A 16,292-nucleotide genomic window follows, 5' to 3' on the forward strand; every position below is an offset into this window, starting at 1 on the left:
CTCCTGCCCTAGGACTTTGTGCTCCTGACTCCTGGGCCTTTGGACTCTGGGACTTCGACCAGTAGGCTGCCCCATGGTTCCTAGGCTTTGGGTCTCAGACTGGGAGTTATACCATCCACTCCCATTTTTTTTTCCAGGACTTTGGACTTGGATTGAATTACATTACAGGCTTTCCTGGTTCTCCAGCTTGTAGATGGCAGATCATGCATATTTCAGACTCCATAATCACGTGAGCCAATTCCCATAGAAAATTTCCTCTTCTCTCTGTCTTCCATCTAGCTAGCTAGCTATCATCTTTCTATCTAATATGTCCTATTGCTTTGGCGTTCTCCAGAGAAAAACCTTGACTAATACTTGAGCGGAGGAATATTAGGGTAGCCCAAATAGAGAGATATGAGTAGCTTAGTTTTAGATACAGTGTGCCTGTTAGCCATTCATTGGAGATGTCAAATAAGCGCTTGGATATACGTGAGTCTCCTCGTCCAGCTATCCACCTGATGCACTGTTTATTGTCCAGCTCCTTCCTCTAGAATGCTAGCTCCATGAGGGCAGGGACTCTGCCTGTTTTGTTCACTGCTATGTCCCTAGTACCTAGAAGAATGACTGGGGCAAAGTAGATGCTTAGTAAAATATACTGGAAATGTGAATGAAGGAATGGATGAAAGAGTTAAGTGTTCTGTATGACAAAGTAGGTTACGAATAGGATACAGTTAGGAAGTGTCTGAAAGTTAAATAGCTTGCTGAGCTATTACTAAGACGATATTAGCAATAGGCTTCATGTAATGAACATTTTCTGTGTAGAACTATGTAGAAATGAAGAGACACTTGCAAGGCTTCTGTAAACTTTTATTTTATACATATGGGCCACTGCCAATGCAGGGGCCTTGGCTTCTGGCTCATTTCTACAGATTTGCTTGGGAGGGTGTGATAAAGGTAAAAACTGGAAATATTCCTTCTGGTAAACCATGGCTACTTACTGGTCCATAAGCAAAATGCACATTGAAGCTTGTGTGTTATTCAGAATTTATGATTTTCTGAACTGATGCAATGTATCTTCATATGCAAGAGACAACCACATCTTAAAAAAGAAGACAGTTGTCTAAACAAAATGCTGTGAACTTTGGCTTATGTTATAGGTATATATCACTGCACATGATGCACCAGTAAGTTATGGAATCCAACTGCTAACACATAAAGGAGCCCTGCAATTGGATCAACTGGAACCTGATATCATTTTATACACAACTATGCTAAAATGTAGCCCCAACAAGTCAGCTTAGCTAATTTATCATCAGCAATCTGTCTGGTGAAGTCTGATAGGAAACATCGGACCTCTTGTCAGTCTCATCAGCATACTGAGTTGAGGAACCAAGACAATATAATACTTCAATACTTAATGACTTTTGCTCTAGCACAGGAAAAGTACAATCCCAAATGCTGTTTTATCAAACGAACCCATCAACCAGCTCAACAAACACTATTGTTAACCCATGGTTCGTCCCCATTCATGCTGCCTCCCATATCCCATTTGTAATGGTGACATGTTCACAGGAATTATGACACAGATAGATTAAAACTGACTAAGGCCAGTGGTCACGATAAGCAACCACTTAGATTCCGCTTAGAGTATGTCCTGTGGTATGATTACAGGTCAATGTTATTAGATTACATTAAATCCATACATACCATAACACACATGCATATATCACACACACAAGTACATTCCATAAAGACAATCACAGAAAAATTGGCTAAAAAAAATGTACAGTTGTTTATATATATTTATATACACCACAGTAAAAGATTTTCTGCTGTACTCACAGTCTGTAAACATCTTGGAACATGCCCAGCAAAAGTCACTGTGGGCCCTTTGAAATGGTGACCATGTGAGGAGTGGGGGTGGGGGTGGGGGAGGTGTTTAGATTCATGCTGGAAACCCAGGGAAGTGAAGAACTGTAAATTCATGGTGGCATTTGGGGGTAATTATATCTCACTGATGTGATAAACTCAGCTGGTCACTTTGAAATGGTTTCTTATATGGAAAAGGGAATGACCAAAAAAGTTGGACTGACAGTTAACATTTTTAGAGAAATCAAGAGACTATGAGGTGATATGCATAACATATATGTACGTACATATATGTAAATGTCCACATACATGTTACTATTACCAAATGTGCACATATATGTTACTATTATTTAAAAAAAAAAACCTCGATGAAAATTTCCAAGTCTTCTAAAAACCTTGTCTTTTTCTACTAGTTGTGCTTTAGATGTAAATACATTCCACTGAAAGTCTTGGGTATGGTTGAATGATATGCACATTTAAATTTTAGTACATGATGTTGATTTTACATAAAATACCTACATTAAAAAAAGATTGGGCTTGTGAAAAATAGAACTATTTGATTCAAGCATTATTTTAAAATTTCACATAAAAATATGCTCCAGAGCTCCTATAATGAAACCTCATTACAAAAGAAAAGAAAGGTTCTTAAAAATTCTTTGAATACCAGCTATTACACAGCCAATATGGATATCAGCCTGTGCTTTAAGTGCCTATATTTGCTGCAGCTTGAGAACTGATGTTTTAAAAATTAAAAAGTGACATGAAATACATTAACCTGATTGCTTACCTTACTGCATCTGGCCAATTCAAAAAAATTTAAAATCTTGTCATAATCACTAAATTTTCATAGTGGCTAGTTCTCACTGGACATTCCACAGAAGCTGTCAAATACTGGAAGACTGTTTTCATGCAAAAGTAGTAAATACCCATCTGATTTAACCCAACAGTCTCCCTTCCTCCTGCCAACTCCCACCATTTTTTTAGTGTGGAATATGTAAATAACAAGCACAATATGTAAATTAGATAAATTAAAGAAATAAGATTCATTGAATTTGTGACCATAAACCAGTCCACCCTCTGATGTTTTGGAAAGCATTTTTCTGGGTTTGGGGCTGAGTCACAGGAGAAGGATTAGAGAAAAGATTTCTGGAAACACAGTTGCTGTGTGATTTTTTTCTCCAATAGAATCTGAAGGATTTCTGATGAATATCTCTTAAGATGTTTAGTTAATGCTGTCCTTATGGCTGCTCCTCTCTGTGTTGTGGTTGTTTTGTTCATGGTTCTTCCACTGGATGCTTGTTCCATTCATGGGGACCGAGGTCATCAGACTTCTGGATTGGTAACAGCAGCAGCAGAGGCAGGACTGGGGGAAGGAACAAAGTCTAAATAAATGAGCCTACCAACCTGTTTCCAGCAGAACACAGAAGCCTTGGGCTCCTACCAACAAAACGTGAGGAGAGAATGTGAACCTGAACAGTAATCTAGAATATGGAGCGAGTAATCTCTAGGTAGAAATTAAACCGTCCATTCTAGTGCAGAGAAATAGATCCCTTATTTCTTGTTTTAATTTATTCACCAAATCCAGGTGGAAGGGAAGGCAGTGTTGGCCTGAGGGAGCATGTCCTATGACCTGGGGTGGGCATGGGTATAGAAGGGTCCGGAGGGGCTTGGCATTTCTGCTGTGTGCCTCACCTGTGTGGCTGCCTGCTTTGGATACCTCATCTCTCCTTGTAGCCTTGGGTGGTAGGTGCTATTTTTCCCATTTTATTACTGAGGATAAGGAGGTTGAGAGGGGGAAACAGGCAGAACTGGAATTAGAACCCAGGACACTCTGGATTAAGGTCTTTCTCCTGCATATATTGCCTCTGTATGAAGATTAATACAAAGATTGGTTTAAATTCTGAGAGTTTGTACCTTGATTTTCCCTTCCCCTCTAATTAATATATAAATTAATTAAAATTAGATTAATTCCAGATTATATGATGGATTAATTATGACCAGCATTTTAGTCAATGCTTCCCTGGGCAGAGGCTTGCTTTCTCTCTCTCTTTCTTTTCTTAAGATTTTATTTCTTTACTTGAGACAGAGTATGAGCACAAGTGGGGAGAAGGATCAGAGGAAGAAGCAGACTCCTCATGGAGCAGGGAGCCTAACGCGGGACTCAATCCCAGAACCCTGGGACCATGACCCAAGCCGAAGGCAGATGCTTAACGGACTAGCCACCCAGGCTCCCCAGACAAAATCTTTCGTAGAGCACTTCATGACTTGTAAACATTATCAAGTAGACTTTAAAAAGGTAGCAGCTAGAACTTCCATACCTAGTTTCATCTGTTTGTAAGATTCTTTGGTAAATATATGTCAATCTCCTTCTATTCTCCTGTCCATCCCATGAGGGCAGTCATGGTGTTTTTCCTCTTTTCTCTATCCCTAATCATAAAAAAACTCCTACTCAGAGCTTATTATCGTCCCAAGTGCTTAACAAATATTAACCCACTGAATCCTACCTATGAGATAGACACAGTGATCATCTGATTTTACAGATGATCGAACTGAGGGAGGGGGATCACCTGGACCTGGGTTAGACAGTTACCAAGTACAGAGCTGTGATGTAAATCAAAATTGTTTGCTTCCAGATCCTGCACCCTTGACCTCTATACTACTCTTCTTAACATGTGCCATAAACTGCAGTGAAACATCCTGGCCAAAGGATGCAGTAAGGATTTACACCATGCTAATCGTCCCAGGAACCGGGGAGATGATACCTCAGGAAGAAGGACATGGAGCTTCAGGAAGACCTGGGTTGGCTTAGCTGCAAGGAAGTTTGAAGAGCAGAAGGAAAGTGATTTCAAATGAAATTATATTAGCTCAGATGGCCAGGGCAATAAGCATTTCTTTTCCTTGCATAGGCTATTATTAAATATCCTATTATTTAGCAAAAACTTTTTAAAACAGCAGACTTCACGTTTTGTTGAGGCTGTGGTTAACATCTAAGATAATCGGAGGTTAGTGTGAATTCTCTGGAGCTTGGAGCTCACAGTCGAGCATTTCTTTATAAAGCAGCGTACTAAATTAACAAGCTATTAAGTTAGTTCTTTTTAGTCAAGCCCCTGCATATTTTGTTGTCTGAATTGGTATTTCCTTTCAGATAATTTTTCTGACAATATTGCTTTACGCTGGCAATCTGATCCTCTTTCTGGGTAACAAAGTAGGATTTTCACTTCTCTACTGGAAATTAGCCAAGCTCGTTGGTGACTTCATGTGCCCCCTTGGTTGTCCTTAAAAAGATATATGCAAACCAGTCTCACCTGGAAACAATTCTTAAATTTCTTGCTCACAAAGTACAGAGCTATGGGGTTTATACATGAATTCATGGTTGCCAAGTTAATGCTGATGTAATCCATGAGCAGCAAGAAACTAGAACAGAAGAAAATAGTGGAATAGTTAGAAGATAATGTTTTCAACCTGCTAACTAGCATTTATCCCTAGAATAAGCATTTTTCTTGCCCAGGAGCCATTTCTTATAGGTGGCAGTCAGAATTTTTTTTAAGGCCTTGTTTAAGTGGCAGTTTCAGTTCTGCAGAACATTTATGGATATACCTGCCACTTGGTTAGCTCAAACCATGACGTACAGCCCCAGGAGGGGAGCCGCAAAATTACAGATACGGCTCACACAAACTCTGGGATCAGACATGGGCTATGTCAGTGAAAGAAAAATAATCAACTTTGCAGTTTTAATTTTTAGGGCTAACGAGACTGTAGACTAGACGATTTTGTAAAAATACCATAAGCATGACAATTGGAGAAATTCCAATTTCCTAACGAGTACACAGGACCATACCTAAGTAATTCACATCGGCTCTTGTCCATCTCATCGTACACGGTTTTCTTCAAAATACGGCTCAAGTGAAGAGGAAACCAGCAGAGAGCAAAAATTACAACCAAGCAGAAAACTGTTTTTGCCACTTCTCGACGCTAAAGGAAAGCGAGGGGGAAAAAAGTACAATAAATTTAGTGTTTTTCTGCTAGAGGAAAGAGCTACACAAAGGAAGTAGTAGGCAGCAGAGAAAGAATTACATTAAAAAGAGCCAGAAGAGTGTGCCTCACAGTGCCTCCATCTCCTCAAGATTTGGAGTCCAACTTTCTAATCTAGGAGTTGCTAATGATTCTTTTGGGCAGCTGCCAGGAAGGATGGTGGCCTCAAGCTGGTTATTAGGGTCAGGACAGAAGTTCGATGTCAGGGAAATGGAAATTGGCTGGAGCTGAGCCAACACTGGAGCTGAATGCGTGTGTGTGCACCCATGTGTGTGACTATATGGGGGGAGTGGTTAACTAAAAGCCTCAATGATGGGTAACTAACCTTAATGACAGCATGGCAGTCAACGTGACTGAACCCAACATAATAAAGAATGAACAAATCTACGAAGATATTTGGAAAACAGAAGTAGGGAATAGAAGATAAAAAACCAATAGCGATGTGTTTTCTCCATTTCTTTATGTTGAAGAAAGTTAACATTGGGAGTTTTTTGCTTTTAAAATTCTCTTATTAATGACATGTAGCTTCCAAAGACCTCTGTTTGCAAACAGAGGGATGAGGGAAAAGGATTATCAGCAATGTTGATTAGAATGACTGGGACATGTTAACCCTGGACTGACCTCAGTTTGAAGGTTTACATACTTTAGAGTTTGTGTAGGACCAGAAAAATCATAGGTTAGGAATTATCTGCAACCAGACACTTGGGTGCATCATGCTTGAGTGTTACAATGCATGCATGTGAAAGCCTAACTAGGAACATAAAATGCAACTTGTCTGTAACTGGGATCAGTTAATGTCAAAATAAAATTGATTGAAAGCAGGATTTGGAAGGGTAATGTTGTTTCAACCCAAAGCATATAGCATTAAGTATGGGCAGCCTACAATAAACCCACATGATTAATAGAGCCGTTTAAAAAGATTTCAAGGCAGTCATCACAAATTGTGGCTCTAGCCCGAAGGACTGGGGTTCTTTAATCTTTTAAGAGTTATTGGGTGGGGCTCAGTGGGCTAAAGCCTCTGCCTTTGGTTCATGTCATGATCCCAGGGTCTTGGGATCAAGCCCCACATTGGGCTCTCTGCTCAGCAGGGAGCCTGCTTCCTCCTCTCTCTCTCTCTGCCTGCCTCTCTGCCTACTTGTGATCTCTGTCAAATAAATAAAAATAAAATCTTAAAAAAAAAAAAAAAGAGTTATTGGGTGGACTATGGCTTCAGAGAACATCCAAGCTGAGCAACAATTGAGAAAATAAGGAGTTCCTATCTGTAGGAATAGAGGCTCATTTTAAAGGATCCTTTTATGTTCATGGAAAAGTGTGACCAGAAAAAGAGAAAAGGAGGGTACTGGGGGAGAGGCTGTCTCCCTTGAGCAAATCCTCAGAGGACGATCCTTCAAAACCCATTATTAATTTGTTGCCATGGCAGTCTGGTATTTGTATTTGCTTAACCAGTACCTCTTCTCCTGTTTTCCTTATATCAGACAAATCCTTGATTTTGTCGCTGCAGCAGGGGAGTTCAGGCTAATCGACTTCAAGGCCACCTGACACAATCTGACTGCTGAGATCAAGTAGAAATCGCTGTGTGAATTTGCTGGAAAAGCTACTAAAAAGGGGAGGCTAGTCCTCAGATGCACAAACACTAATATGGTCTATATTCTCGCCCTTTTTGCTGCCTGGAAATCTGAGAGAAGGTAGAGCTGTAGTTCCTGTCTTCTAACGGAAAAGTCAGCAGAAGAGCAGAGCCCTGGCTTCCGAGTCCCTTGAGCACTGAACCTGTGACATCTGATTTTTTTTGCTGTGGGAGAAAGAAGAAACCCTCACTTGTTTTACTCAATGTTATTTTGGGTTCTCTGCTACCAGCATCCAAACACGATCCCTAACTGATAAAATTTGTTGTCAGAATAATGAAGAGAAATTCGAGAAAACCACGCAGGAAGCAAAACTGGGAGCCATGTAGGATACTAGCCAAAGGGTGGCAGGGCCTTTCACTGTGAGTTTAGTTCTCCACGGCCCCGATGGAAGGTCTTCCAGCCTTCCAGCCCAGCCTGCTCTCCTGCTGTTAAAACCTGTTACAACTTTTGGTGTGACAGTAGGCAATGCCTCATAGGACCAAGACTTCAGTTTTAATCTGCATTTGGGTAAGCCAGTCTCATAATCAAATGTGCAAGGAAGTCTGTCCTGCCTATATCACAGGGTGCTTGGAGGAATCAAACAAATAACATGCTCTTTGGAAACATAAAGAATGCAATGGAAATGTAAAGCAGAATCCTATTATCCTCACAGGCAATTCTGTTCAGTTATTCTCAGAGCAGTTACCATTCATAACTTAAACAGACTCAATTTTGGTATCAATGAAAATTTCAGCACTGAAGAACATTGTCTTTTTGTTTTTTACAAATTTATTATAATTAATTACCTCTACTGCAGGAAGGAGAGGCCAGCATTGCTTGATATAGTTCCCATTTGGAGCCCTTGAAACATTCATGCCTGAACAAAATCATAATCTACTTTTTCTGTTAAATTTTACTGAAAGATAATAGCTACCTTTTGTATTCATGTCAGATTTTACAAAGTATATGTATGCACTTAATTCTTTTTTTTTTTAAAAAGATTTTATTTATTTATTTGACAGAAATCACAAGTAGGCAGAGAGGCAGGCAGAGAGAGAGGGGGAGGCAGGCTCCATGCCGAGCAGAGAGCCCTATGCGGGGCTCGATCCCAGGATCCTGGGATCATGACCTGAGCCGAAGGCAGAGGCTTTACCCACTGAGCCATCCAGGAGCCCCTGTATGCGCTTAATTCTTTTGATTTCTGTAGTGGTATCAATTTACATACTATCATGCCCAGTTTACAGATAAAGAAGCTGAAGCTCAGAAAAATCAGTACAGTAGTGGAAAGGAGTCACTGATGAGGAATGGTGCTTGTATATGGCGATTGTATAGGACAGATTTATGGGCTCCATCAACAACAACTCATTATCTTCTGGTGCAGCTGGGTGTTCTTATATACTTCTCTGCTCAGACTGAGAACTTATGGGCGGTCCTAGTTTTACTCTTTGAATTAGTATCTAACAAACATTTTCTGGGTACTTACTATGAGATGGTATATACACTTTGATGTATTATTATATACATTTTATATAATTTTTTAAGACTTGAATTAATATTTGTACAGAAAGATGAGGTATTATATGCATCTTATAAAAAACTAGGGGTTCAGAGACATTAAGCAATTTGCCCCAAACCACAGAGCTCAGCAAGTCTAAGTGTATAGCTTTGCCCTCTAAAGCCACCTCTGTATCTGTTCTGTTTGCTGCTTGGGGGAGGGGCATGGGGGACCAACAACAGCTTCCTGGGGCTCTTCAAAATTTGACCTCTTTTTCTGTACCCAATCCCAAATCCTACAATGAGTCTGACCTTAAATTTTTTTCTTTTAATTAACAAATAATGTCTTATTTGCCCCAGGGGTGCAGGTCTGTGAATCATCAGATTTTACACACTTCACAGCACTCACCATAGCACATATCCTCCCCAATGTCTATAACCCAATCACCCTCTCTCAACCCCCCTCCCCCCTGCAACTCTTAGTTTGTTTCATGAGACTGAGAGTCTCTTATGGTTTGTCTCCCTCCCAATCCCATCTTGTTTCATTTTTTCCTTCCGTACCCCCCCCAAATCTCTCACCCTGCCTCTCAAATTCCTCATATCAGGGAGATCATCTGGTAATTATCTTTCTCTGATTGACTGATTTCACTCAGCATAATATCGTCTAGTTCCATCCACGTTGTTGCAAATGGCAAGATTTCATTCCTTTTGATGGCTGCGTAGTATTACTGTGTGTGTGTGTGTGTGTGTATAAAACATCTTTATCCATTCATCTGTTGATGGACATCTAGGTTCTTTCCATAGTTTGGCTGTTGTGGACATTGAGATGTTTCTCTAATGAGGTTCATCTCTTTTTCCCCACTCCCCAAGTGCGTGGGGCCCATGCCATGGTCTCACTGGACTCTTGTCCTTGCACTTGAAATATGCCCTCTGTCATCTCCTTCCCCGTCAAATGCCTTTATCCTTGACGAACAATTCAATCTCCCTCATCCATGACAAGCATCTCTGTGACTCTGTCTTACGTCCTCCTTGGTTTCCCACAACACAGTCCACTTCTACCATACCTTGTGATTCTGTTTCCCAAATGTTTCATATTTGTATTTTATTTCTGCACCAAGACTTTATCTGCTTCTTTGTGTCCTGGCACAGTTCCAACAAGCCCAGTTCAGTTCACAGACACACAAACACATGTGTTGAATATACTCTTGGCAAACTAAATCAGAGTTCCTCTCTATCTGGCCCTGCTCACACGGCCACCTCTTTTGTCGGTAGGCTCTCCACCTTCACAAAAGAAATTCCTAATATTATAACTATAAAGAAAACAGTTATAAGACAGTATTTATTTATTTTTAGGAAATGAGGCTACATCAGCTGAATACAGTATCTATAGGCTTTCTGTTGTCTGGACAAATCAGTCTTGGCCAAATTTTCACGAGCCTATGAGGTTTACCTGTTTAAGGTGCTCACTGAGGGCAATTCTCAAGCTGCCGTTCCTTCTGTTTAACATCTCACAGGTCATAAGGGTGTAGAAGATAGCAGTGCACACCAAGGGCATGCAGAAATAGAACCCGAAGAGCCACCAATCCTTTACATCTTGGTAAAACTGTAAGGTGAATAAAAGGGAGAGAAACGGAGGGGTATTATAATCTAAACTTACTGGGCAATACCTCTGATGGCTTCAAAATTTTCACGCCTGAAGTAATGTTTCTATGTACACACCCTCTGGTTGTGGCAAAGGGCTTGGGGGATGACGCTCAAAACTCAATTCAATTGGAAACTCCAAAAATCATCCTGGATTTATAAAAGCCCATGAAGCAATGTCACTTCGAAAAAAATGATCCTGACAAAGATACTTATTATGAACTGAAGTTGGTTTTAATTACACAGTGGGAGAGCCCTAATCAAGAAATAGAATTCCCTTCCAAAGCTCATACAGCATGATTTTGGGATATACAGAATATGTATTTATCTTTACTTATTGATGAGCCTCAAAATTTTGTTAGTGCCTGGTTTCCTTTTGACTCGTGGTTAAAGTGCACTTAATGGGAGTCTTATTTGGTAACAAGAAGGTTATGAATGGCTTATCGGTGCAGCTCTGGTTACTGGGAGTTAACCCTTTGCCTGGTATGCTTGCTATGTGACCTTGCAGCCTGCCAGTTTGAGCCCTCAAAAACCATGCCCTTTCTCACTCTTTAATACCTATCACCTGGAAACTATTGAGGCCCAGTATCTTATCTGAAGCCACAGTTAGCATTATCTCCTTGTGCGCAGGCTTTGTAAATAGAGGATTATTCAGTTTTATGTGTTTTTAAAGGAGAAAATTTAGTACCCTATAAAAATGGAAATTAGAAAATTATATCTACATGCTTTCTTCCACTAAATTAATCGCTAACTTAGAAATGCTTTTCTTTGTGTTCTTTCTCCAGATTGTTTATTTACGAAGGATAACGCGGCCTCCTGTATCATCTCAGTTCCCACAGTAAAAAATAATCATGCTGCTCTGTGAAAAACTGCACAGTTGCTGAATATAGAAAGAGGCCCAGTAGGCTACACTTGTAACATGTCTATTAAAAATCTATAAATGGCTTCTGAGGAAAAAAAGTTCTGGGCAGAAGTTCTTAACTGTTCTTATGCCATTGACCCCTTTGAAGGTCTGGTGAAGACTGTAATCCTTTCTGAGAATAACACTTCTATATGCGTAAAAGTAAGATTACAGTGGTAACCACTTACATTGAAACACAGCTATTGAAATAGTAAAAAGAAAATTCTGATCTAGAAATAGAGGTGTTTATTAACAAGTTAAGGGAAAAAATCTAATGGTGGTTCTAATAACTATCAGAAGTTGAAAAGCGATGAGCGTAAATGATATTTCAAGATTATCCAACTGTTATTGTGACAAGAAAATGTCTATTATTCCTATTAGTAGAAATATGGTTCTGTTAAATATGCTTGTCGTTCATTGCCTGAAGGAAATGATAAATTCCAATTAGAAGTTAGTGAAAATGAATATGTAATTTCTTTTCCATTTAAATTCACAGACCCCTCCCTGAATTCTATCCTAAAGTTACTGTAAACTACCAAAGGAGTTGGTTCCTTCAGATGTATTCATACAGATATCTCCCTCTCCATATCACACTGTAGAAGATTTCAGTACTGAAGTCAAAAAACCAAAAAAAAAAAAAAGAAAAAAGAAAAAAAAATCAGAACTCTTTACCCCTCCCCCCCTTCCAGATGCATTGTTGACTGGGTATGAATGCTGCAGAAGCAGCTGCAGAGGGTTTGGAAGCTGACCCCGGAGGGGTCTGGCTGGAGCCCCTGCCCCCTCCAAGGCACAGGCCTGTAGAGAAAGGGGTCACACATTTCCTTTGAACTAATGTCATCAGCCAGGGTATGAAGGGACCTCCCTCCACTCTAGGTTAGAGCAAAGTTGAGGAGGAAAAAATGGAGCACAAACTAGGGAATAAAATGAGAAAAAAGGAACAAGAGGAGCAAAAGAATCTGGAAACTTCAGACTTGGAACAGAATGTAAAAAATGATCAGTTTTAACTCCTACCTTTTACTGAAATCCTACGATAGCCAACCTTTGCTTGCCCACTCTTATTAGAGACTTGTCTTTGCGAAAGCTCTTTTCATTTTGCCTGGTTCACATGATTAGTAAGCCCCTTCTTATATCAAGACTCTTTTCTTGAAACTTTAGCTTGGAATATCTAGGTGGTTTATTCCCACTTCCCAAATTCTGATAACCTCCTGCTGTTTTCTTTGTTCTTTCACTTTGGAGACTGACTTAATAAAAAGGTCAGTAGATAAACAGAATACCTTCATTTTACCATTGCCAGTTTGGCAGTTGTTTCAAGAGCACTTTTAAATTTAAAATAAGAATTTCCAAAGAGGAAAACTGGTCAACTGTAAAACCACTAATTTTGTGAATTTTCCAAGTTAGGAAAACATACCTGGAGATGTCTGTAAATGATTAAATGTGGAATCTGAGCTGTATGAAACCTACATCAAAGCACTAAATTATGCCAGTTTAAGAGAAGAAGTTATTCTTTTGGTTTTTCTCCTCCGTCCACATTTGACTAGTTTGGTAAAGGAAATATGCATTTTAAACATGTTTTCCAATACACTCAATTACATAATTAAAGTCTGCAGAAAAACATTAATGTGGTCAGGTGTATTAAATAAAGATGGAATTCGCTTAACTAAAACACTTAAAAAAAAAGTTCTGCAAATTCATATCATTTGTATAATACATGCAGAATTGTATGACCGTAAGTACCTGTAAGTATGGCTTCCTATTTTAAGTTAATCTATCTTTTTAAAAAATGTGAGCATTGTACATTTGCCCAAGTAACATAAAATGCCCATCAGCATGCCTGTCAGATGGAAATTGTTGTGCTGTGTTGCTTATTATAAAAACAAATAGCACATTGATCTTTTTTTCTCAGTTTCTTTCAGTTCATGTGCTACCGAAGTGAGCACTGAGTACGTTTGTTTTAGACTCTGAGTTGTTTGGTGCAGAACAGTCCTGTTTACGATTGTGCTGTAAGAGTGAAAACAAAATAGTTCTATTCAAGAAGTTAAACCCTCCCATAGCGTGTACTTTTCATGCAGCTGAAGAATATGTGACCAAACTAAAAGAGTAAACCATGCTGGGCACTGTAGAAATATCAAGTCTTGGCGATGATAAAGTATACATGAAGACCTCCTCCCCCTCCCCCAGTGAATTTCCTTTATACTCTCCATACCTCCATGAATTTTGATGTGGCATTGAGCATACAGGTTTTGTACTGTTGCCCCTTGTATTCAAAGGGCACCATGACAAAGCCCATAGCTTCAGGGATGGCCAGGATAAAAGAAAGGATCCAGATGGAGACTATCTCAATGGCAGTGATCAAGGGAATCCCAATTCCCTGAACGCGACTCCAGGAGGCAACTGCTCTGTACCTGAAAAAAAAAGGGGCAGGGGGAAGGGGGTTGTGGTGGAAAGCAGTCGTTACAAAATTTATAATTTATTTAAATTAAAGAAATTAGAAATGCTGGAAAGATCTTTCCCTTGGCCAATGATGAATCATTGGCTTTTTATCACTTTCGGTGAGTTCTGATGTGAAAAATAAGTGGGATCCTTAAGAGTTTCATCCCTTTGGGAATCAGTTGCTTTAGCAGGCCCAAGTCTGAAATCTTCATTTTGGGTTCAGCAAAATCTTGTGACAGTTTATAATGTGGCAGCATCAGACAGATTAGCCTGTGTTTTTTTTACACTGGAGGAAAAACTGTATGAAGGAGTAGTGAAAAGCTGCTGGTACTCATTGTATCTTCTTCCTCTTTATACATTAAAAAAGAAACTTGAGGGAGGTCGGCGGGGATGGTCTAGCTGGGTGATGGGTATTAAGAAGGGTACTTGTTGGGGCCCCTGGGTGGCTCAAAGGGTTAAGACTCTGTCTTCAGCTCAGGTCATGATCTCAGGTTCCTGGGATGGAGCCCTGCATAGGGTTCTCTGCTCAGTGGGAAGCCTGCTTCCCGCCCCCCCCCCCCCCCCCCGCCTGCCTCTCTGGTCTATGTGTGATCTCAGTCTGTCAAGTAAATAAACAAAATCTTAAAAAAAAAGGGGGGGGGAGGCACTTGTTGTGATGAGCACTGAGTGTTATATGTAAGTGACAGACCACTGATTTCTACTCCAGAATCCAACTTTGCACTGTATGTTAATAAGAATTTAAATTTTAAAAAAAGAAACTCAAAACATCTGTGAGGTAGATCTAGATACCCTTAAGTGAATAGTAGCCATAGATAGCCCATCATCTTCTCTTTTCTTCTATTCTCACTGTACAACTGGTACCGTGGCCTTGTACCAGGTTTAGTAAGTAAATATTTCTGGTAAATATCAGAGAATGACTGTATCTCTCCCATTATGGTCCTGTGTAGAACAGATAAAATGGAGATAAATTCACCTTGGTTCCTAATCTTTAGGGAAGATTCCTAATAGAAAACAATGATTACCTCCTACACTGTTGGTAGGAATGCAAGCTGGTGCAACCACTCTGGAAAACAGCATGGAGGTTCCTCAAAAAGTTGAAAATTGAGCTACCCTGAGACCCAGCAATCGCACGACTGGGTATTTACCCTAAAGATACAAATGTAGTGATCCAAAGGGGCACATGTAACTGAATGTTTATAGCAGCAATGTCCACAATAGCAGAACTATGGGAAGAACCTAGATGTCCATCAACAGATGAATAGATAAAGAAGATGTGGTATATATATATACAATGGAATACTATGCAGCCACCAAAAGAAATGAAATCTTGTCATTTGCGATGACGTGGATGAACTAGAGGGTATTATGCTGAGCGAAATAAGTCAATCAGAGAAAGATAATTACCATATGATCTCCCTGATATGAGGAATCTGAGAGGCAACGTGGGGGGTTTGAGGGGTAGGAAAGGAATAAATGAAACAAAATGGGACAGGGAGGGAGACAAACCATTAGAGACTCTTAATCTCACAGAACAAACCGAGGGTTGCCAGGGGGAGGGGCTAGGGAGAGGGTGGTTGGGTTATGGACATTGGGGAGGGTATGTGGTATGATGAGTGCTGTGAAGTGTAAACCTGGCGATTCACAGATCTGTATCCCTGGAGCTAATAATACATTACATGTTAATAAAATTAAAAAATTAAAAAAAAAACAAAAACAAAAACAATGGTTCATACCAAAATGCAGAACATGAATGTAATAGAACAATGATGTCAATTAAAAAACAAACTGACATTAAGAAATTGTTTGCCTCATTTTTTACTTAAATATTTTTGTGATAATAATCACATTTCAATGTTAAGTCTAGAGAGGGTTTGGCTTTGAAAATCTGCTTTGACCTGAAGTGATGGTCTGGTGCTAATGACTTTTAGACCTACTATTAAGATGGGACTGTGACGTGGTATGGCATTTCTGGCTTCATTCTTGAAATTGTGGGTTTTTTTTTTTTTTTTTTTTTTTTTGCTGTTGTAACGGGAAGGAAATATTCTTTTTTTATAGCTTTCATTAGATAATGCCAGAAGAAGACTGTAAAACAGACAAAGGCATTGAGGACAGGTGCACATGGGTTTGTAGGACACATGACTTAACATCAAAGATTTGTTAAGCCAAGGGAAGCTACCCGTATCCCTTATATTTAGTGTTCCATTTCAGTACATCCATGAAAACACAAGTCATAGAAATTATGCTACCTAATTTTTCACTGTAGCTTAGAACCCAGAGTTTGGGTTTGCAGGATGATGCCGCATGGCATAGATACAGCACAATTTACTGAGAAATTGTTTTGC

General features: G+C 39.7%; 1 protein-coding gene and 1 long non-coding RNA gene across 4 annotated transcripts in view; one reads left to right on the forward strand and one right to left on the reverse strand.

Annotated features, from left to right (window-relative positions):
• LOC106006400 overlaps positions 1–13,730 on the forward strand; it is a 92,529-nt gene extending 78,799 nt beyond the window's left edge. Inside the window, exons 4-5 of one of the 3 annotated variants that reach the window (XR_006606246.1) lie at positions 10,493–10,588; positions 11,405–13,730. This is a non-coding gene — a long non-coding RNA (uncharacterized LOC106006400). Of the gene's footprint in view, positions 1–4,481; positions 5,117–10,492; positions 10,589–11,404 lie in introns of those variants that run through there. The other 2 variants (XR_001180428.2, XR_001180431.2) reach the window with 2 other exon arrangements.
• EDNRA (endothelin receptor type A) overlaps positions 830–16,292 on the reverse strand; it is a 60,898-nt gene continuing 45,435 nt past the window's right edge. Inside the window, exons 4-8 of the mRNA XM_004758028.3 lie at positions 13,724–13,922; positions 10,429–10,581; positions 5,687–5,820; positions 5,154–5,262; positions 830–3,211 (exon numbers count right to left, since the gene is read on the reverse strand). Coding sequence (XP_004758085.1) covers positions 3,071–3,211; positions 5,154–5,262; positions 5,687–5,820; positions 10,429–10,581; positions 13,724–13,922 — 736 coding nt within the window. The 3' untranslated portion in view covers positions 830–3,070. The remainder of the gene's footprint in view (positions 3,212–5,153; positions 5,263–5,686; positions 5,821–10,428; positions 10,582–13,723; positions 13,923–16,292) is intronic.

The sequence above is a fragment of the Mustela putorius genome, unplaced genomic scaffold (genome assembly GCF_011764305.1).
Source record: "Mustela putorius furo isolate JIRA1106 unplaced genomic scaffold, ASM1176430v1.1 tig00000242_pilon_pilon_pilon, whole genome shotgun sequence".
Taxonomy (NCBI): Eukaryota; Metazoa; Chordata; class Mammalia; order Carnivora; family Mustelidae; genus Mustela; species Mustela putorius.